Source organism: Pleurodeles waltl, chromosome 3_1, assembly GCF_031143425.1.
Source record: "Pleurodeles waltl isolate 20211129_DDA chromosome 3_1, aPleWal1.hap1.20221129, whole genome shotgun sequence".
NCBI lineage: Eukaryota > Metazoa > Chordata > Amphibia > Caudata > Salamandridae > Pleurodeles > Pleurodeles waltl.
In genome coordinates this window covers 1,772,841,007-1,772,863,958 of record NC_090440.1, presented here as the reverse complement: position 1 = coordinate 1,772,863,958, position 22,952 = coordinate 1,772,841,007, and the positions used below count along the sequence as shown (strand labels likewise).

The following is a 22,952-nucleotide window of genomic DNA, read 5'->3' as shown; positions in this document are numbered from 1 at the left end:
GATTTGCATTGCAGTTGCCTGTTGAGGGTAACCAAACCCACCAACAATGTTGTTTTTGTGACACGTGGTCCATCTCTGAATTTTGTGCGCCGAGGTTTCAGTGTTTTAGTAGATCTCATATTTATTTCTTTTTTATGTTTTTATATACTGCTGCTCAACACATTCAGTAGGCAACAAAGCACTTTACAGTAAACTAACTATAGCTGATTAGTTCTCTTTTGAATATAATCAACAACATACAAATGAACTTGGGTTGGTGAAAGGAACAGTGTAACAATATTGTACTGACAGTGACGTAGTAAAGGGTGATTATGCTATGTCTGACACAGTTGCGACTCTCCAAACCCACTGTGTGGTTTGTGTCTTTGATTAGTGTGTTAATGCCTGGGTAAAATAAGCAATGAGCTATAGTTTTTTGAATGTATGAGCAAGTAATGCCACATCTCCCAAAACATTGACTCGGTTTCATAGTGTAAAGTCTGTGAGCCGGGTGTATTGAAGATCACTAGTGAGTAGTAAATACAGGAGGACCAACATGAAAATGGCTGCTCCTAAACAGTTAGAGAAAGTTCAATAGTGAAATTTCATGTCATTTTTAAGGGCCAGGCTGATGTCTTGAGAAACTCTAGCATCACTTGACAATGTAAAGACGATAAATGTAGTGCAGTTAGAGGTAAAGTTGATTCTGGCCAATAAGTTTATTAAAAAATTAAGTCCGGTGACTACTGTTATGGTATAGTGTTGCTAAGTAAAAACGTTGTGGAGACTTAAGAATCCTCTTTGGAAAATATTTTTTTCATCTTGTCTTACATGAGAAATTCATCTAACTTGCGCACAGTTTGTAACCTGGGTTTGTTCATTTTCCTAATGTTAATTTGGTAGCTTTCCAAGTGGAGTTACTGCTGGATAAACTGAAACAAAAAGGAGCCATCAGAAGAGCGCTATTTCTCCACAACAGACTGTCTGTGCATTCGAAGAATATGACCATACAGAATCGGGGTTCCACACAATGTGAAGAACTTGATGCATATTTGCGGGTAAGACTAAAACTGAATACATATAACCGTTTCATGACAACTGTTGTGTTGTGTATGTAATAGATTTAAATAATTCCTTGCACCTGAGTATCCAATGTAGGTCTATGAAAGCTGAAATTTCAGGATAACCACAAAAATAAATAATTTACATACAGTGGCTCTAAAGGGAACCAGTTTAGATACATAGTGATTATTTTGATAACCTAAAATGGGTTTGACCTTACTGGTCTTATGTTTGACACCCCTAGCCTAGCATATATGATAGTTTCAAACACAGGGGCTCCAACCTTTTCTGTAATAAAAAACAAAACCATCCCAACTTAACAGTATTATTAGTATTGTAATTTTTACAATTGCAGACATGATTATATCTGTGTGATTAAATATTAGTGATTATATTCGTATCCACCATATGCCAGATCACCAACAGTTATCACATCAGTGTATCAGGTGGGTCAAGTGCTAAACAAAAAACATAAACAAGCAACAGATCATAATTAAAACACACATGGTGTAAATCCGTTCAGGCATTTAGAATGTAGCTGTGTATAAAGTTTCTTATATATATATATGTTCGATGGCATGTGTAGCTGCAGATACACATGCTGTGCATTATCCTGCCATCTAGTGTTGGGCTTGGAGTGTTACAAGTTGTTTTTCTTCGAAGAAGTCTTTTCGAGTCACAAGACCGAGGGACTCCTCCCCTTTCGGCTCCATTGCGCATGGGCGTCGACTCCATCTTAGATTGTTTTCTTTCCGCCGTCGGGTTCGGACGTGTTCCTTTTCGCTCCGTGTTTCGGTTCGGAAAGTTAGTTAAATCTCGGAAAATTCAACGGTATTGTTTGCGTTCGGTATCGGGTTAGTAATAGCAGATTGACACCGGAGAAAAGAAGAGCTCCGGTAGCCCTTCGGGGCTTCTTCTCCCCAGCGGGGCCTGGTCGGCCCGACCGCGTGCGTCTTCAATGCTCATGGAACGGACCCCATTCCGCTTCTGCCACAAATGCCACAAAAAGTATCCTTATACAGACCAGCATTTGGTCTGTAATTTGTGTTTTTCCCCCGAACACAAAGAGGATACCTGCGAGGCCTGTCAGGCATTTTGGTCGAAGAAGACGCTACGAGACCGGAGAGCGCGAAGGCTTCAAATGGTGTCGACGCCGGCAGGACAACACGACGTCGAAGAAGAGGAGACTTTCTCCATTCCTGATTCGGACTCGAACGAGGCCGAAAGTGAGCAGCCGGCGAGGCAACAAACTGTGAGTAAAACTGCCCCGGCCAAAACTCACACAAAGATAATGAAAGCCCAGGGGACGCCACCGCCGGCAGGCCATGGCTTAACCCGTAAGCACGGTGACCAACCATCGGCACCAAAAAAGGGCACACACGTGTCGAAGACATCCGACTCCGGTCGAGATACCGGCGCAGAGTATACTCGGCACGAGATACTGGCTCCGACCAAACTCGGCACTGAGATATCGGCACCCCGAAACCGAAAAAGGTAGCTTCGGAGCCGAAAAAGACTGCGGAAAAGGTTCCGTGCCGAAACACCCAGCCTCAGAGCCGAAACAGAGCTCCTATTCTGAAGAACAAGGCCTTTCATCACAACTACAAGGCCATCAATTTGGACAAGAATTAGAGATGGGAGAGCCAGACTATACACAAAGAAGGCTCCATATTCAGAAAGACACAGGGAAAATAAGAACTCTTCCCCCAATAAAAATGAAACGGAAACTCGCTTTCCAAGAAACAGAAAAACAGCCAAAAGCAAAAGTGGCGAAAGAAAAAACTCCACCACGTTTTTCGCCACAGCCATCGCCACAACACTCACCACAGCTGTCACCAATTGCAACACCCCCAATGATGCAATCACCAACGCACACAGGGATGACCCAGATGCATGGGATCTATATGATGCACCGGTATCTGACAATAGTCAGGAATGCTACCCGGCAAGACCATCACCACCAGAAGACAGTACTGCTTACATACAGGTGGTGTCCAGAGCAGCTACTTTTCACAATGTAGCACTGCATGCAGAACCTATAGAGGATGACTTTTTATTCAATACCCTGTCATCAACACATAGCCAATACCAGAGTCTGCCTATGTTACCAGGCATGTTAAAACACGCGAAACAAGTGTTTCAAGACCCCGTCAAAGGCAGAGCCATCACCCCTAGGGTGGAGAAGAAATACAAACCTCCCCCAACGGACCCTGTGTAGATCACGCAACAACTAACACCTGACTCGGTGGTAGTAGGGGCAGCCCGGAAAAGGGCAAACTCACAGACTTCTGGGGATGCACCACCACCCGACCAAGAAAGTCGAAAGTTTGATGCAGCAGGAAAAAGGGTTGCAGCACAAGCAGCCAATCAATGGCGTATTGCCAATTCCCAAGCTTTATTGGCAAGATATGACAGGGCTCATTGGGACGAAATGCAGCATTTCATTGAACACCTTCCCAAAGAGTTTCAAAAGCGTGCACAACAAGTGGTGGAGGAGGGCCAAAGTATCTCCAACAACCAGATACGATCGGCTATAGACGCAGCGGACACAGCCGCCAGAACAGTGAACACGGCGGTCACTATTCGGAGACACACATGGCTACGCACCTCCGGATTTAAGCCAGAGATCCAGCAGGCTGTGCTTAATATGCCTTTTAATGAACAACAGTTGTTTGGGCCGGAGGTGGATACAGCTATAGAAAAGCTAAAGAAAGACACGGACACGGCCAAAGCCATGGGCGCGCTTTACTCCCCACAGAGCAGAGGCACCTTTAGGAAGCCACACTTTAGAGGGGGGTTTCGAGCCCAAAGCACAGACCCTTCAACCTCACAGACCAGACCCACTTACCAGGGCCAATACCAAAGAGGAGGTTTTCGGGGTCAATATACGGGTGGACAGTTTCCTAAAACAAGAGGGAAATTCCAAAGCCCAAATACCCCACAAACTAAACAGTGACTCCAATGTCACAAATCCCCAACACATAACACCAGTGGGGGGAGACTCACAAATTATTTCAAAAATTGGGAAAACATAACTACGGACTCGTGGGTCCTAGCAATTATCCAACATGGTTATTGCATAGAATTCCTACAATTACCACCAAATGTGCCTCCAAAAGCACACAACATGTCCAAACAGCACTTGGATCTATTACAACTAGAAGTCCAAGCGTTATTACAAAAAGAGGCAATAGAACTAGTGCCCAACCATCAGAAAGGAACAGGTGTTTATTCCCTGTATTTTCTAATACCAAAAAAGGACAAAACACTGAGACCCATCTTAGATCTCAGAACACTAAACCTTTACATCAAATCAGATCACTTTCACATGGTGACACTTCAAGACGTGATTCCCTTGCTCAAACAACAGGATTACATGTCAACATTAGACCTCAAGGATGCTTACTTCCATATACCCATACATCCTTCCCACAGGAAATACTTAAGGTTTGTAATCCAAGGAGTACACTACCAATTCAAAGTGTTACCATTCGGGATAACAACAGCACCAAGGGTATTTACAAAATGCCTTGCAGTAGTAGCTGCACATATCAGAAGACAGCACATACATGTATTCCCGTATCTAGACGATTGGTTAATAAAAACCAGCACTCAGAAACAGTGTCTTCAACACACAAAATACGTCATAGAAACCCTTCACAAGCTAGGGTTCTCAATAAACTACCTAAAATCACACTTACAACCGTGTCAGATACAACAATACTTAGGAGCAACAATCAACACACAAAAAGGGATTGCCACTCCAAGTCCACAAAGGGTACAAGCATTCCAAAACGTAGTACAAAGCATGCACCCAAATCAACAGTATCAAGTAAGGTTTGTGATGAAACTTCTAGGCATGATGTCTTCATGCATAGCCATTGTCCCAAACGCAAGGTTACACATGCGGCCCTTACAACAGTGTCTAGCGACACAATGGACACAAGCACATGGTCAACTTCAAGATCTAGTGTTGATAGACCGCCAAACACACTCCTCGCTTCAATGGTGGAATCCTATAAATTTAAACCACAGGCGGCCTTTCCAGGACCCAGTGCCTCAATACGTGATCACAACAGATGCTTCCATGGTAGGGTGGGGACCACACCTCAACCAACACAGCATCCAGGGACAATGGGACACTCAACAAAAACAACTTCATATAAATCAACTAGAACTACTAGCAGTGTTTCTAGCATTGAAAGCATTTCAACTGATAATAGCCCACAAACACATTCTTGTCAAAACAGACAACATGACAACAATGTATTACCTAAACAAACAGGGAGGGACACACTCATCACAGCTGTGTCTCTTAGCACAGAAGATTTGGCATTGGGCTACTCACAATCACATTTGTCTAATAGCACAATACATCCCAGGAATTCAAAACCAGTTGGCCGACAATCTCAATCGAGATCACCAACAGATACACGAATGGGAACTTCATCCCCTGATACTGCAAACCTACTTTCAAAACTGGGGAACACCGCAAATAGACCTATTCGCAACAAAAGAAAACGCAAAATGCCAAAACTTCGCATCCAGGTACCCACACCCTCACTCCAAGGGCAATGCGTTATGGATGAGTTGGTCAGGGATATTTGCTTATGCTTTTCCCCCTCTCCCACTCCTTGCGTATCTAGTAAACAAATTGAGTCAAAACAAACTCAAACTAATACTAGTAGCACCAACTTGGGCTCGCCAACCATGGTACACAACACTACTAGACCTGTCAGTAGTACCTCATATCAAGCTACCAAACAGACCAGATCTGTTAACTCAACACAAACAACAGATCAGACACCCGAATCCAGCATCGCTCAATCTAGCAATCTGGCTCCTGAAGTCTTAGAATTTGGACATCTAGACCTTACACAAGAATGTATGGAGGTCATTAAACAAGCTAGGAAACCTACTACAAGACATTGCTACGCAAATAAATGGAAAAGATTTGTTTATTACTGTCATAATAATCAAATTCAACCACTGCATGCGTCAACAAAAAACATTGTAAGGTACTTATTACACTTACAAAAATCTAAGCTAGCTTTTTCATCCATTAAAATACATCTCACAGCAATTTCAGCCTATCTGCAAATTACACATTCAACATCACTCTTTAGAATCCCAGTCATAAAAGCATTTATGGAGGGTCTAAAAAGAATCATTCCCCCAAGAACACCACCAGTTCCTTCATGGAATCTCAATATTGTATTAACACGACTCCTGGGTCCACCATTTGAACCCATGCACTCTTGTGAGATGCAATACTTAACATGGAAAGTGGCCTTCCTAATAGCTATCACATCTCTTAGAAGAGTAAGTGAAATACAAGCATTTACCATACAGGAACCCTTTGTACAAATACATAAACATAAAGTGGTTCTACGCACAAATCCTAAATTTTTACCAAAAGTTATATCACCGTTCCACCTAAATCAAACTGTGGAACTCCCAGTATTTTTTCCACAACCAGACTCTGTAGCTGAAAGAGCATTACATACATTAGACATCAAAAGGGCTCTAATGTATTACATTGATAGAACCAAACAATTTAGCAAAATAAAACAATTGTTTGTAGCTTTTCAAAAACATCATGCAGGAAATCCAATATCCAAACAAGGCATTGCCAGATGGATAGTTTAGTGTATTCAAACCTGCTATATGAAAGCAAAGAGAGACCTGCCTATTACTCCAAAGGCACACTCCACTAGAAAGAAAGGCGCCACAATGGCCTTTCTAGGAAATATACCCATGACAGAAATCTGTAAGGCAGCCACATGGTCTACGCCTCATACATTCACAAAACATTACTGTGTGTATGTGTTAACAACACAACAGGCCACAGTAGGACAGGCAGTATTACGGACATTATTTCAAACAACTTCAACTCCTACAGGCTAAACCACCGCTTTAGGGGAGATAACTGCTTACTAGTCTATGCACAGCGTGTGGATCTGCAGCTACACATGCCATCGAACGGAAAATGTCACTTATCCACTGTACATCTGTTCGTGGCATGAGACGCTGCAGATTCACATGCGCCCTCCCACCTCCCCGGGAGCCTGTAGCCGTTATAAGTTGATAAAAATAAACTTGTAAATATATATCACTTTTAAACACATTATGTACATACATACTTACTCCATTGCATGGGCGCTATTACTATATACACAACTTCTACCTCACCCTCTGCGGGGAAAACAATCTAAGATGGAGTCGACACCCATGCGCAATGGAGCCAAAAGGGGAGGAGTCCCTCGGTCTCGTGACTCGAAAAGACTTCTTTGAAGAAAAACAACTTGTAACACTCTGAGCCCAACACTAGATGGCAGGATAATGCACAGCACGTGAATCTGCAGCGTCTCATGCCACGAACAGATGTACACTGGTAAGTGACATTTTCCATATATAAATAAATATATATTTATATATATATATAACACCATGAAGGGGTGCTAGGGTTATAAACGATGAGGCAGAGTTGTTTATAAATAATACTGATGGAGAATGTGAAACATAATTTACATTTTCCCCTGTAAATAAGATACCATTGCAGCGTAATTTGGTCCTCGATGCCACATAATCCTGGTAGCCCTGACAATGTTAAAGCTCTGCAGAGTAGTTGGGGACTATAATTATGATGACGAGATCAGTACTTCACAGGCAAACTTTAAATACTTCCCCTATTTCATGGTTCTCTGTGAAATATGTGCTTTTATACCACTACATTTTCTGCAATAAGAGGACCGAACATTTAATATACAGAGAATGAATAACAACTGTGTAATGAATGAATAACAACTGTGTAATCAGGGTAAATGTTGCCATCAAGGGTGGTTTAGAATTGTCAGCTGCACTTGATGGCAATATAGGACCATATTACACTTTACTCTGATGTATCACATGATTTATTAATTGATTTTAGTACTCTTTAGAATGATTTGGAGCATTTGAGCATCATTCGTTTAGTATTTATTTTTTACCTGAGACTTCAGATATGTTTGTCAATGTTTTAAGAAACATGTGTTTTAGTTGGGTATAATATTCTAATATCCAAAATGTATTTCATGTAGCAATGTGTATTATTATAAGTCAAGTTTAAATGCAAGGCATATTGTACGGAAATTAAAAACATGCTTTATAAAATGTGTTTTTCTTTTATAGTACATTGACACTAAAGAGAACGTTTAGCAATACATATACAAATAAAGACAATAAAGTGCAGTATGGGACAGTGTACCATTTTGCTGACAGGGTTTTCCTTATACAATGTTTATTATCACACACTGGGGAAGATTCATTGGTAGATGCTTGAACCAAGAATTGACCTGCAAGGGAATGCTTTTTTTATACCAGCACAAAAAAAACAGAAATGATAGGCTTACCATCCATTTTACATTTTTATTTGTTTAGGGACGCTAAATATCTTACAAATTAATTCAGCACTGCAAAATATTTAAATCATTTACAGCCAAGAACATCTTACTCATGTATATATGCATATAGTAAATACAAAATAAATTAGACCCCAAAGCATATGTTATTTGGAGCCAGTGAACTAATAAACTGTCCTTTGCTCAACCATTACCACAGGGAAACTGTCAAAGTACATATAATTAACACAGTACAGATCACTGTGACTTACTGGGCCTGATTTAGATATTGACAGAGGGTAATTCCTGTCTGCCTTATTGCGATCTCATGATATCTTATGTAGATCGGAAGAAAGTGGGCGGGATAGCCATCACCTTTGTGACGAAGTATTCCCTCCACTAGAATCCAAATGAAGCCCTTACTGTCGGACAGAACGTCTGTTGCAGTGTGTTGATAAGGGAAACAACTTTGTTTTAGTCACTGGCTTATTCTGTGTAATATTATGTCAATTTATGGATTTAACTGCTATAATTCCCGTTCCTGGTTAAATAGCTTTGATTGTAATTACTATGCATGACCAAGTATTATCTAGAAAACACACATAGCTCGGAAGCACATCAAAATATACTACTTAATATACCATGTACTCATAGTTTACTGCAACCATGTGCACACTGACAAACTGATCCAACAGTTTTAAAATCACAGCACTTCCAATGCTGCCCTGATATATCAATAACTGGAGTGTGCACAGAATGCAAGAAGTCTTAGCCAGTGAGTATTTGTACAACACAACATTTATCAATACATGCTGCCTAACATAAGGCCATCGCTGCCTCAGTTCAGGAAGGACCTTGAGGCCTTGCTCTTCAACTGATCTCTGAGGACACACCCCTCAGTGCCTTGAGACCCTGTGGGTGAGTAGTGTGCTCTAAAAATACATGCTTTATTTGATTGATTTTAAGGCCATAAGATCATGCACAATAGGTAACAATCCTAGTACAATGCACACTGTGTTAAGATGATAGAGCTGGAATAATAAAAGAGGGTATTGAAGGCAAATTAATTTAAGTAGCAATGCTGTGGTGGATAAAGAACACAAGAGGAGAGTACGAAAGGCAAGTTATGTCTTAGAGATTGCAATCTTACAGGCACGTTTTTCCATGACTTTTGGTCATGCCCAGTGACAGAAAACATATGGAAGTAAATAAGAGATTATCTGTGAGATGTTGCTGTACTCCATTCCGTTGAGATGACTATTGTGATCTATGGTATTTTAATAATAAACCTTATCATTTATGTAGGATGATTCAGAGTTCAGAGATAAACTTACTCCTATCAACATATTTATGGACTATCATCTGGATTACAAATCAGCTGCAGACTCCACAGGACTACAGCCTATTTTGAACCAATTCACTCCTGCTAACATTAGTCGACAGGTACTGTTTAGTATTTATTTTATGTTTTCTGTTGAAGACTACAGAGTGATTTAATTTCCTACTGGGTCGAAAATGTTTTTTGCTATATCCATTATTTGCTGGAATTTCATGTTGTTCCTTCTTCTGGAAAATGACCGTAATGTGGTTCCAGACCAAATGCTGATTACAGTGACCCGTCCTCTTGTCTATCTGTATCAGAATAAGCACTGCAACAGAGTTTGATCTTTAATGTCCAAATTAACAGACTTACAATAAACATTGTTCTTCTTGCATGGGAACACAATAGCTGCTATATTTCTGGTGAAAAAATAGATAGCATTTTCAGAAGCAGGAAGAATAACCTATATGATGTGACACATGTTCAACCTTAAGCTAGAAGAGCAAACAATAGGTAAGTTGTAGAAACACAGGAGAAGAGGACTCTGTGTGTGAGCCTGGGCCCATCTTTGCCAGTGGTGGGCAGCAGTTGGCTGGCTGAGACCTACATAACCAAGTCTGGGTTCTGACAGGAGCAGAGACTACTAGTCTATAAGTGGGTTTCCTACATCTGCCTTCTAGGGTATTAGAAGTGAATCCAATGAACATTTGTGTGCATCCAAGGTGGATGTGCCCTTCTTGCTCCATCCTCCCAGACCACTTACATTCTGTTCGAAGGAGGTGACAAACATTGATGTACTTGGTTGGGAGGCAACATTGGGACCTGAAGGGCAGCTGACTATGCCACACAGTCTCATTGGGACTAAAGCTCCCTGTGTAAGTCAGATTTTTTTTAATGCAAAGTGACAAGTGGAAGAGGGGAGAGCAGTTTGGTTAGACACATAATTATGGAGTTAGTAGAGCGCATCATCTTCTGATGCCTGCATACAGTAAGCCTAAAGTTGATATATTGTAAATAAACTAAATACCACTGAGCGCTGCATTACTTATAAATCACTTAAATGGGCCGCTTAAGGCTCTAAAATCATGATTCATAGTTCTGGGGACTAGGCATTGCAAAAAGAATGGTAAATCCAATGAAATACTGAACTAATCCTGCAGAGGTTCAGATTTCGGTCTGCAGGTGGCACCTGATTAAAACAGCATGCACTCAACTCACTGAGCTAGCTTTCTCTCATCTTCATTTCACTTTTAATAAAGACACACTTGCTGGTGACGTTGTGCAAAATAAAGATATCAGTTTTCTGTATATTTCTGCATCATAGATATGAAGTGCCTAAGGTATTCAGTCTTGCTTGAATAAGCATCCACACGTTGATTTAAATTATCTGTTTTCTATGTAGCCAGTGCAAGGCTCCGATAAGGGCTGGAGCCTTCCTATCAGCCTGCCTTTAATTATCTAGCGACACCTGTTCTTGTAAAGCAGATTGCAACATCAGTCTTAAGTGTGATTACATTTCCGTCCATAATTAACCTCTCCTTCAAGGTAGACGTAACAATTATTTGCTAAGAAGATCCTTTTGAGCCACAAAATTAATCTCTTCCATGTATGATAATTTTAAGAGTTTTTTTCTTCTGTGACTGAACGTTGTGCTGCGTAATATATTGGAAATGAAGGTTAACCTTTTTGTATAAGCTTCTTGACTTCTGATCAAGAGCTTCATTGTGGAACTTAGCTTAGACCTATTAAGTGTTAACCATCTTTACTGTTGGTTAGCCATGTCTCCATGGTGGAGTTCTTTTTGCCCTTAAGACAGATGGTAATGTAATGCCTGTAACAACTGTGTCATTTTCATGTGTTTGTTAATATTTCCATTGTAAAGTGCAATGATGTTTATTTCAGATCAGCTGTACAGAGAAGACAAAACTAGCAAAATGCACTATTTGTTAGTTCTTGCCTAACAGACAGCATAAAGGTGCCTAGTTGCAAAAGATGTATGTTAATTTAGAGCCCACCCATTGCTTACTATTGGTTGCCTTTATTGTTACTCTCATTAACTTGCTTTCATTCATTGCCTTGCTTGATCTTGTCTTCGTCTTCTGGGTTTGTCCCACCCTTGGAGAACAGCCTTTTTTATTATGTACTTCCACTGTTTAAATTGTGTGATAAAATATTTCTTTTTTGGTTAAACACTTCATGAGAATATATGTGTTTTCCAGCAGTCTCCCTCGTCTATTTCATTTCCTTCACTCCGCAGAAATCCATTTTCCTCTGTCTTGCCCGTGTGGTTCTTCCTCTCCCCCATCTGTGTTGCACTGTCCCTTGTGAGCATTTCCCCGTGTACTGCTTTCTTAGTTATGTGTTTCCCTCCTAAGTGACGCTTTCCCCTTTTGGGCTCAGTTACTACACCATCCCACTCTACTGCTCTCTTTCACAGTCCTTGCGCTCCCTGTTGCTTGAAGCTCCCTGACCCTCCCTCTCCCTGTTGCTGGAGCCCCCCATTGCTGGACCACCCACCCTCACGCTCCCCCTTGCAGGAGCACCCACCCTCCCGCGCCCCGTTGCTGGATCACCCACCCTCCCGCTCCCCGTTGCTGGATCACCCACCCTCCCACTCTCCGTTGCTGGATCACCCACCCTCCCGGTCCCCGCTGCTGCACCACGCACCTTCCCGCTCCCCTTTGCTGAACTCCCTATTGCTGGTCTACCTGCCCTCCCCCTCCCTGTGGCTGGGCCCCCATCCATGTTCCTCTGTCTTGCCATGTGGTTCTCCCTCTCCCCCATCAGTGTTGCACTCTTCCTTGTGAGCACCCCCCCTGTACTGCTTTGTTGCTTGTGTGTTTCTATCTTAAGTGATGCTTTTCCCCTTTTGGGCTCAGTTACTACACCATCCCACGTCCTCTTGCTCCCCCACCCTGCCCTCCGTCTCCTAGATGCTGGCCCCCCCACCCTGCCCTCCGGCTCCCAGATGCTGGCCCCCCCACCCTGCCCTCCGGCACCCCTTTGCTGGTCCCTCACCCCGCCCTCTGGTATCCCATCGCTGGTCCCCCATTCTGATCTCTGGCAGCCTGTTGCTGGGCCCCCATCCTCCCCTCTGGCACCCTGTCGCTGGGTCCTGCCCTCCCGCACCCCATCCCTTTCATAAAGGGCACTCAGGTGACTTTCATGTGTCTTTTTTGCCAAAAGATGACCCTTGAAGGGTTGTTCACATGATGTCTCTTGGTGGTGCAGTTGTGTGGAGTGCATGTGATTAGTCAAGATGGCCATCATTTGCTGTGTGTAATTCTTTGTCCCAAATGGCATTGCATTACTCAATACTACCACATCAGTAGAACCATTCTCTAGATGGGATAAACTTCAATTTATCAATACTGTGTTTTAAAACCATTTCTGTCCATTGCTTTGGTGCTTTAGGTTTGTATATCTTGGGTTTGTTTCTCATCATGGTACAAGTTTTTCTGGTGTGCCATTACAAGACAGTGGGTTCTTTGTTTCTTGCTACTCTTTATGCTCTAGTCATATGTACATAAGTCATGTTTGTGCAGGTCCCAGATGATCAAGCTTCCAGTCAACTGCTGCAGGATTACCCCTGCAGAGTGCTCACATGTTGGCTCTTGTTGTTGCAGTGCTAAGGAGTGCCACATGGTTACTCGAAATGGCAATCTTTTACTAGGTGTAATTCTTTGTCCCGAATAGCATTTTATTACCCCATGTCAGTGGAACCATTCTATATGGAAGTCTTCTTTGTACAGCTCCCAGATGACCAAGCTCTAATCCAACTATTAAAGTCTAAAAGTGAGTATCTGAAGCTCACGCTCCAATCTGCTTCTGTTGTCCATTAGTGACTAGCTTGAAGTTCAACAGTCCATTCTCCTGCTACTAAGTAATATTTACAAATCTTAAGAGCAAGATTCTATTCTGTTATGCTGGCCCAGTACTTGCAAACTGAAGGAATCTATTGCAGGAAGTGGTCCAGTCCAAAAGAATGGCATCCAGAAAGTTTTAAATTACGTAGTGTTTTCTTCTTTCTGTCCTTTTGCCACTTCTTTTTAAGTGGAATCTTAATACATCTATGCTTCATTTCGTATTGAGAGTTTGACTTCTGGAAGAGCTTGCCTTTACTTCAAGAATGTTAATAATTCACCCCTAGTCAACTTTTAGAAATATGATTCACATCAAGTGTCACTACATGTTAGCTGTACCTATAACACTGGCAACGTGTGCTTCAAACATGGTAAGAAACATAAATTTGCTTCAGAAGAAAAATATTTGAAGATCTCACTTTATCAATACTTACTGCCTGTGCAAAACAACTGAAGTCTCATGTGAAAAATGTTCATAAAAAGGACGTACATGCAAAGTCACAAAATGTATATCTGTCCATATTAAGACCAAAAAATTTTCAAACACAGCAAAACAAAATAATGTGTGCACCACTCTTGAATATAATATTTGAACACCATTTAGACAGACTAAATAGATATCAGTTCACAAGCAATCATAACGGAACCCAACCAAATTGACTGAATGCCTGTATAGAGGACAGTGAGCCACTGAACAAGTTGCACCCTACAAATAAAGTCCTACACATAAGTCGGTGACCAAGAATAAACATATGTATGACACAACATAAAACATCTACTAAGATTTTCATGTACTTTTTTCACACATCTGTCTGACATTCAGACGTGCACATGCACATTCTTAAACACACCTCACACAAAATGTGACATTTCCTTTTAGCATTTTGTAACATAGGCATACCACTCATCAAATCCACAACCTGCGAACAAATACACATATTTACATCCCCTACAGGGTTAGGCATACACATCAAACATTTAGGGCCTCATTGTAGGAGGCTGGACTGGCTTGTAGTGAGTACCAAGGGGTACTTGCACCTTGCACCAGGCCCAGTTATCCCTTATTAGTGTATAGGGTGTCTAGCAGCTTAGGCTGATAGATAATGGTAGCTTAGCAGAGCAGCTTAGGCTGAACTAGGAGACGTGTGAAGCTACTACAGTACCACTTAGTGTCATATGCACAATATCATAAGAAAACACAATACACAGTTATACTAAAAATAAAGGTACTTTATTTTTATGACAATATGCCAAAGTATCTTAGAGTGTACCCTCAGTGAGAGGATAGGAAATATACACAAGATATATATACACAATAGCAAAAATATGCAGTATAGTCTTAGAAAACAGTGCAAACAATGTATAGTTACAATAGGATGCAATGGGGAAACATAGGGATAGGGGCAACACAAACCATATACTCCAAAAGTGGAATGCGAACCACGAATGGACCCCAAACCTATGTGACCTTGTAGAGGGTCGCTGGGACTATTAGAAAATAGTGAGAGTTAGAAAAATAACCCTCCCCAAGACCCTGAAAAGTGAGTGCAAAGTGCACCAAAGTTCCCCTAAGGACAAAATAGTCGTGTTAGAGGGAGAATGCAAGGAAAACACAAATCAGCAATGCAACAACGATGGATTCCTGTCTGAGGGTACCTGTGGAACAAGGGGACCAAGTCCAAAAGTCACAAGCAACTCGGAGATGGGCAGATGCCCAAGAAATGCCAGCGGTTGGTGCAAAGAAGCTCTTACTAGGCTGAAGAACTGTGAATACTGCAGGAACGACAAGGGCTAGAGACTTCCCCTTTGGAGGATGGATCCCCCACGCCTTGGAGAGTCGTGCAGAAGTGTTTTCCCGCCGGATGGACGCCAACAAGCCTTGCTACATGCAAATCGTGCGTTTGGCGTTTTTGGACGCTGCTGGGGCCCAGGAGGGACCAGGAGGTCGCAAATTGGACCTGCAGAGAGAGGGGACGTCGAGCAAGACAAGGAGCCCTCACTGAAGCAGGTAGCACCCGGAGAAGTGCCAGAAACAGGCACTACGAGGATGCGTGAAACGGTGCTCGCCGAAGTTGCACAAAGGAGTCCCACGTCGCCGGAGACCAACTTAGAAAGTCGTGCAATGCAGGTTAGAGTGCCGTGGACCCAGGCTTGGCTGTGCACGAAGGATTTCCGCCGGAAGTGCACAGGGGCCGGAGTAGCTTGCAAAGTCGCGGTTCCCAGCAATGCAGCCCAGCGAGGTGAGGCAAGGACTTACCTCCACCAAACTTGGGCTGAAGAGTCACTGGAATGTGGGAGTCACTTGGACGGTGTCGCTGGATTCGAGGGACCTCGCTCGTCGTGCTGAGAGGAGACCCAAGGGACCGGAGATGCAGCTTTTTGGTGCCTGCGGTTGCAGGGGGAAGATTCCGTCGACCCACGGGAGATTTCTTCGGAGCTTCTGGTGCAGAGAGGAGGCAGACTACCCCCACAGCATGCACAAGCAGGAAAACAGTCGAGAAGGCGGCAGGATCAGCGTTACAGAGTTGCAGTAGTCGTCTTTGCTACTATGTTGCAGGTTTGCAGGCTTCCAGCGCGGTCAGCGGTCGATTCCTTATCAGAAGGTGAAGAGGGAGATGCAGAGGAACTCGGCTGAGCTCATGCATTCGTTATCTAAAATTTCCCCAGAGACAGAGACCCTAAATAGCCAGAAAAGAGGGTTTGGCTACCTAGGAGAGAGGAAAGGCTACTAACACCTGAAGGAGCCTATCACAAGGAGTCTCTGACGTCACCTGGTGGCACTGGCCACTCAGAGCAGTCCAGTGTGCCAGCAGCACCTCTGTTTCCAAGATGGCAGAGGTCTGGAGCACACTGGAGGAGCTCTGGACACCTCCCAGGGGAGGTGCAGGTCAGGGGAGTGGTCACTCCCCTTTCCTTTGTCCAGTTTCGCGCCAGAGCAGGGGCTAAGGGGTCCCTGAACCGGTGTAGACTGGCTTATGCAGAATTGGGCACCTCTGTGCCCAACAAAGCATTTCCAGAGGCTGGGGGAGGCTACTCCTCCCCTGCCTTCACACCATTTTCCAAAGGGAGAGGGTGTCACACCCTCTCTCAGAGGAAGTTCTTTGTTCTGCCATCCTGGGCCAGGCCTGGCTGGACCCCAGGAGGGCAGCTGCCTGTCTGAGGGGTTGGCAGCAGCAGCAGCTGCAGTGAAACCCCAGGAAGGGCAGTTTGGCAGTACCAGGGTCTGTGCTACAGACCACTGGGATCATGGAATTGTACCAACAATGCCAGGATGGCATAGAGGGGGCAATTCCATGATCATAGACATGTTACATGGCCATATTCGGAGTTACCATGGTGAAGCTACATATAGGTAGTGACCTATATGTAGTGCACGCGTGTAATGGTGTCCCCGCACTCACAAAGTTCAGGGAATTGGCTCTGAACAATGTGGGGGCACCTTGGCTAGTGCCAGGGTGCCCTCACACTAAGTAACTTTGCACCTAACCTTTACCAGGTAAAGGTTAGACATATAGGTGACTTATAAGTTACTTAAGTGCAGTGTAAAATGGCTGTGAAATAACGTGGACGTTATTTCACTCAGGCTGCAGTGGCAGGCCTGTGTAAGAATTGTCAGAGCTCCCTATGGGTGGCAAAAGAAATGCTGCAGCCCATAGGGATCTCCTGGAACCCCAATACCCTGGGTACCTCAGTACCATATACTAGGGAATTATAAGGGTGTTCCAGTAAGCCAATGTGAATTGGTAAAATTGGTCACTAGCCTGTTAGTGACAATTTAAAAGTAATGAGAGAGCATAACCACTGAGGTTCTGGTTAGCAGAGCCTCAGTGAGACAGTTAGGCACCACACAGGGAACATATACATGCACACCTATGAGCACTGGGGTCCTGTGTGACAGGGTCCCAGTGACACATACATATAGGCCACAACCTTATGAGCACTGGGGTCCTGACTAGCAGGATCCCAGTGACACATAACAAACATACTGAAAACATAGTGTTTTCACTATGAGCACTGAGGCCTGGCTATCAGGATCCCAGTGAGACAGTGAAAACAGTGACAAACACCCTGACATACACTCACAAACAGGCCAAAAGTGGGGGTAACAAGGCTAGAAAGAGGCTACCTTCTCACACAACCCCCCCCCAAACGAAGGACAATAAGGCTAACCTTGGCCAGTTGAGACTTTATTGTCTAAGTGGTGATAAGTAGAGAGTAGCTCTGCAATAGACTGGTTACTCCCTTTATCATCCACTATCTGGTTACTTCCCTGTGGGGATGTAAACCACCCTGTTTGAAGTTTTTTAGCTAAGCAACAATGTGAAGATGTATTTTCAGAGTTTCTATCAGTAAGTTTTAGTTTAGAGCAGTGGGATTTGTCCACTGAACCTATTTGTAGTGATGGAAATGCCAGACAGGGATGCTGTCTCAGAAAAGCCATAGCTGGGCAAAAACTTTGTCCATCTGGCTGGAAGAGAGAACAGGGATGCTGTTTCTCTTGAGTTGGAGCAGGGCAGGGATGCTGTCCTATGAGCTCCACACTAGGGCAGGGATGCTGTCCTAAGTGTTGTGAGGCAGTACAGGGTTTCTGCACTAAAGTTTCTCTGGGAGGGTTGGAGGGATGCTCCATGTTAACTAAAATGGTGCTCTTTTTGTCACCAATGTTAGTTATCCCACAGAGAGGTACTTCTACCTCAGGGAGTCCAGCTTTGCCAGCTGATGATTCCCTTGGAACAGGTGCCACCCCAGGAGAGGTTTCTCCCACCACAGGAATGGTATCCTGAATGGTAGGGTGGTTAGGGGATACTGTGATACCCTTTTTACCTGTTGATGGAGAGGGATCCTGAGTTTTCAGGCCTTCTCTCCTTTGCTTTTTCATTTCACTTGAAATGAGAGGGAACAATTCCTCAGGGATGCCCAGCATGGCTGCATGGGCATAAAACTCTACATCAGCCCAACCTGAGGCCTCTAGGTCATTACCTAAGAGACAGTCTACAGGTAAGCTAGGTGATACCACCACCTGCTTAGGGCCAGTAACTCCACCCCAACTAAACTGAATTATAGCTAAGGGAAGAAACTTAGTGGAGTTATGGACATCAATAATCTTATACTGTTGTCCAATGATGTGTTGTTCAGGAGGCACTAGGTTTTCAGTCACCAAAGTGAAACTGGCACCTGTGTCCCTGTAGGCCAAGGCCTCAACACCATTTATTGAAACTGTCTGCCTGTACTTATCCATTGTAAGGGGACAAGCAGCCAGTGTGGCAAGGCCAATGCCACTAGGTGTGACAGAAACTGTCTTGGGACTGATGACATCAGTTTCCACTATGGACCCATAAGTGAACCCAACTACACCCTTTGCTTGACTGTTGCCAGCAGTCCCACCACTAGTACCACTACTGCTAGGGGCACTAGAGCTTGATGTATTAGTGGTGGTAGGCTCAGGGGGTTTACCTGGACAGGACTTATCCCCTGGCCTATGGCCTCTGTTTTTACACACAAAGCACCAAGGCTTTTTAATGTGTGCAGGTTGGGAAGAAGAGGAAGAATTTGTTTTATCCCCACCCTCTGAAGAGTGTTTAAGATTTGAAGTGGGATCTTTGGCTTTACCCTTATCCCCATGCTTATCTTGAGATTTTTCACCATCTTTCTTCTTATTGCCATCTTTGTCACCCCCTGTATGAACTTTTCTGTTCACCCTTGTTCTGACCCATTTGTCTGCCTTCTTTCCCAATTCTTGGGGAGAGGTCAGATCAGAGTCTACCAGGTACTGGTGCAACAAATCAGACACACAATTATTAAGAATATGCTCTCTCAGGATCAAGTTATACAGGCTGTCATAATCAGTAACTTTACTGCCATGTAACCACCCCTCCAAGGCCTTCACTGCCTGGTCAATGAAATCAACCCAGTCTTGTGAAGACTCCTTTTTGGCATCTCTGAACTTTATCCTGTACTGTTCAGTGGTTAAGCCATAACCATCCAGGAGTGCATTCTTAAGAACTGTAAAATTATTGGCATCACTTTCTTTCACAGTAAGGAGTCTATCCCTACCCTTTCCACTAAATGATAGCCATAGGATAGCAGCCCACTGCCTTTGAGGGACATCCTGTACAGCACAGGCCCTCTCAAGTGCAGCAAACCACTTGTTAATGTCATCCCCCTCCTTATAAGGGGGAACTATCTTGTGCAGATTCCTGGAATCATGCTCTTTTGCAGGATGACTATGGGGAATACTGCTGCTGCCACCATGGGTATCTAAACCCAACTTCTGTCTTTCCTTCTCTAATTCTAAAGACTGTCTATCCAAATACAGCTGTTGCTTCTTGAGCTTCAGTCTGGTTTGTTCCACTCTCAATCTATTGAGCTCCCTTTCTAACAATCTGTCATCAGGGTGGGTGGGAGGGACATTTCTAGATACAGAGGTATGATGGGAATGAACAGAAGGAGACCTGTCCCTTACAGAGGGCACCCTAACAGCTTGGCTACCAGTATAATGTGAGAGCACACCATCAGTATGGTGTGATTCAACCTCTGTACCAACTATGCTAGACTGTCTAGTAATGGGCAGGCTGAGAAGTTTCTTTCCTGAACCTTTTCCTGGGGGAGTCCCTGGGTCAGATTGAGAACCATTAGCTACTTTTTCTACAGATTGGGCACTTATGGCCTTATCCTGTACTCTAAGCATATTAATTAACAGTTCTAAAGAAGGATTCTTCCCTACACTCAAACCTCTCTCTATGCAGAGACTCCTTGCTCCTTTCCAGCTAAGGTGATCATATGCAAGTTTGGACAGTTCAACATTTTTTCCTGTGCCAGACATTTTTTTTGAGAGAGTTAAAGTGATAGAAAAAGAGAAAAAAGTTTTCAGAACTTTTTGGAAAGACAGATAAAACTTTTTAAACTTTTAAGAACTTTTTGAAAGTTTAGTAGTACTTTTCAGCACTTAGAAAAGAGTGAAAAGAGGAAATGCAAAACTTTTTGGCTATGTGTATATACACTGACCTTGTTTTGTATATTTTTCTCTTATGAAAAGTACAATGACAAGAGTGGTAAGTAGTCTCAAGCACTTATCCCACCGCTGCCACCAATGTAGGAGGCTGGACTGGCTTGTAGTGAGTACCAAGGGGTACTTGCACCTTGCACCAGGCCCAGTTATCCCTTATTAGTGTATAGGGTGTCTAGCAGCTTAGGCTGATAGATAATGGTAGCTTAGCAGAGCAGCTTAGGCTGAACTAGGAGACGTGTGAAGCTACTACAGTACCACTTAGTGTCATATGCACAATATCATAAGAAAACACAATACACAGTTATACTAAAAATAAAGGTACTTTATTTTTATGACAATATGCCAAAGTATCTTAGAGTGTACCCTCAGTGAGAGGATAGGAAATATACACAAGATATATATACACAATAGCAAAAATATGCAGTATAGTCTTAGAAAACAGTGCAAACAATGTATAGTTACAATAGGATGCAATGGGGAAACATAGGGATAGGGGCAACACAAACCATATACTCCAAAAGTGGAATGCGAACCACGAATGGACCCCAAACCTATGTGACCTTGTAGAGGGTCGCTGGGACTATTAGAAAATAGTGAGAGTTAGAAAAATAACCCTCCCCAAGACCCTGAAAAGTGAGTGCAAAGTGCACCAAAGTTCCCCTAAGGACAAAATAGTCGTGTTAGAGGGAGAATGCAAGGAAAACACAAATCAGCAATGCAACAACGATGGATTCCTGTCTGAGGGTACCTGTGGAACAAGGGGACCAAGTCCAAAAGTCACAAGCAACTCGGAGATGGGCAGATGCCCAAGAAATGCCAGCGGTTGGTGCAAAGAAGCTCTTACTAGGCTGAAGAACTGTGAATACTGCAGGAACGACAAGGGCTAGAGACTTCCCCTTTGGAGGATGGATCCCCCACGCCTTGGAGAGTCGTGCAGAAGTGTTTTCCCGCCGGATGGACGCCAACAAGCCTTGCTACATGCAAATCGTGCGTTTGGCGTTTTTGGACGCTGCTGGGGCCCAGGAGGGACCAGGAGGTCGCAAATTGGACCTGCAGAGAGAGGGGACGTCGAGCAAGACAAGGAGCCCTCACTGAAGCAGGTAGCACCCGGAGAAGTGCCAGAAACAGGCACTACGAGGATGCGTGAAACGGTGCTCGCCGAAGTTGCACAAAGGAGTCCCACGTCGCCGGAGACCAACTTAGAAAGTCGTGCAATGCAGGTTAGAGTGCCGTGGACCCAGGCTTGGCTGTGCACGAAGGATTTCCGCCGGAAGTGCACAGGGGCCGGAGTAGCTTGCAAAGTCGCGGTTCCCAGCAATGCAGCCCAGCGAGGTGAGGCAAGGACTTACCTCCACCAAACTTGGGCTGAAGAGTCACTGGACTGTGGGAGTCACTTGGACGGTGTCGCTGGATTCGAGGGACCTCGCTCGTCGTGCTGAGAGGAGACCCAAGGGACCGGAGATGCAGCTTTTTGGTGCCTGCGGTTGCAGGGGGAAGATTCCGTCGACCCACGGGAGATTTCTTCGGAGCTTCTGGTGCAGAGAGGAGGCAGACTACCCCCACAGCATGCACAAGCAGGAAAACAGTCGAGAAGGCGGCAGGATCAGCGTTACAGAGTTGCAGTAGTCGTCTTTGCTACTATGTTGCAGGTTTGCAGGCTTCCAGCGCGGTCAGCGGTCGATTCCTTATCAGAAGGTGAAGAGGGAGATGCAGAGGAACTCGGCTGAGCTCATGCATTCGTTATCTAAAATTTCCCCAGAGACAGAGACCCTAAATAGCCAGAAAAGAGGGTTTGGCTACCTAGGAGAGAGGAAAGGCTACTAACACCTGAAGGAGCCTATCACAAGGAGTCTCTGACGTCACCTGGTGGCACTGGCCACTCAGAGCAGTCCAGTGTGCCAGCAGCACCTCTGTTTCCAAGATGGCAGAGGTCTGGAGCACACTGGAGGAGCTCTGGACACCTCCCAGGGGAGGTGCAGGTCAGGGGAGTGGTCACTCCCCTTTCCTTTGTCCAGTTTCGCGCCAGAGCAGGGGCTAAGGGGTCCCTGAACCGGTGTAGACTGGCTTATGCAGAATTGGGCACCTCTGTGCCCAACAAAGCATTTCCAGAGGCTGGGGGAGGCTACTCCTCCCCTGCCTTCACACCATTTTCCAAAGGGAGAGGGTGTCACACCCTCTCTCAGAGGAAGTTCTTTGTTCTGCCATCCTGGGCCAGGCCTGGCTGGACCCCAGGAGGGCAGCTGCCTGTCTGAGGGGTTGGCAGCAGCAGCAGCTGCAGTGAAACCCCAGGAAGGGCAGTTTGGCAGTACCAGGGTCTGTGCTACAGACCACTGGGATCA

General features: G+C 44.2%; 1 protein-coding gene across 1 annotated transcript in view; it reads left to right on the top strand.

Annotated features, from left to right (window-relative positions):
• The window catches only part of ITGAV (integrin subunit alpha V), a 447,435-nt gene that overhangs the window by 270,681 nt on the left and 153,802 nt on the right, over positions 1–22,952 (top strand). Inside the window, exons 17-18 of the mRNA XM_069225776.1 lie at positions 883–1,037; positions 9,726–9,863. Of these exons, the coding sequence (XP_069081877.1) occupies positions 883–1,037; positions 9,726–9,863 (293 nt within the window). The remainder of the gene's footprint in view (positions 1–882; positions 1,038–9,725; positions 9,864–22,952) is intronic.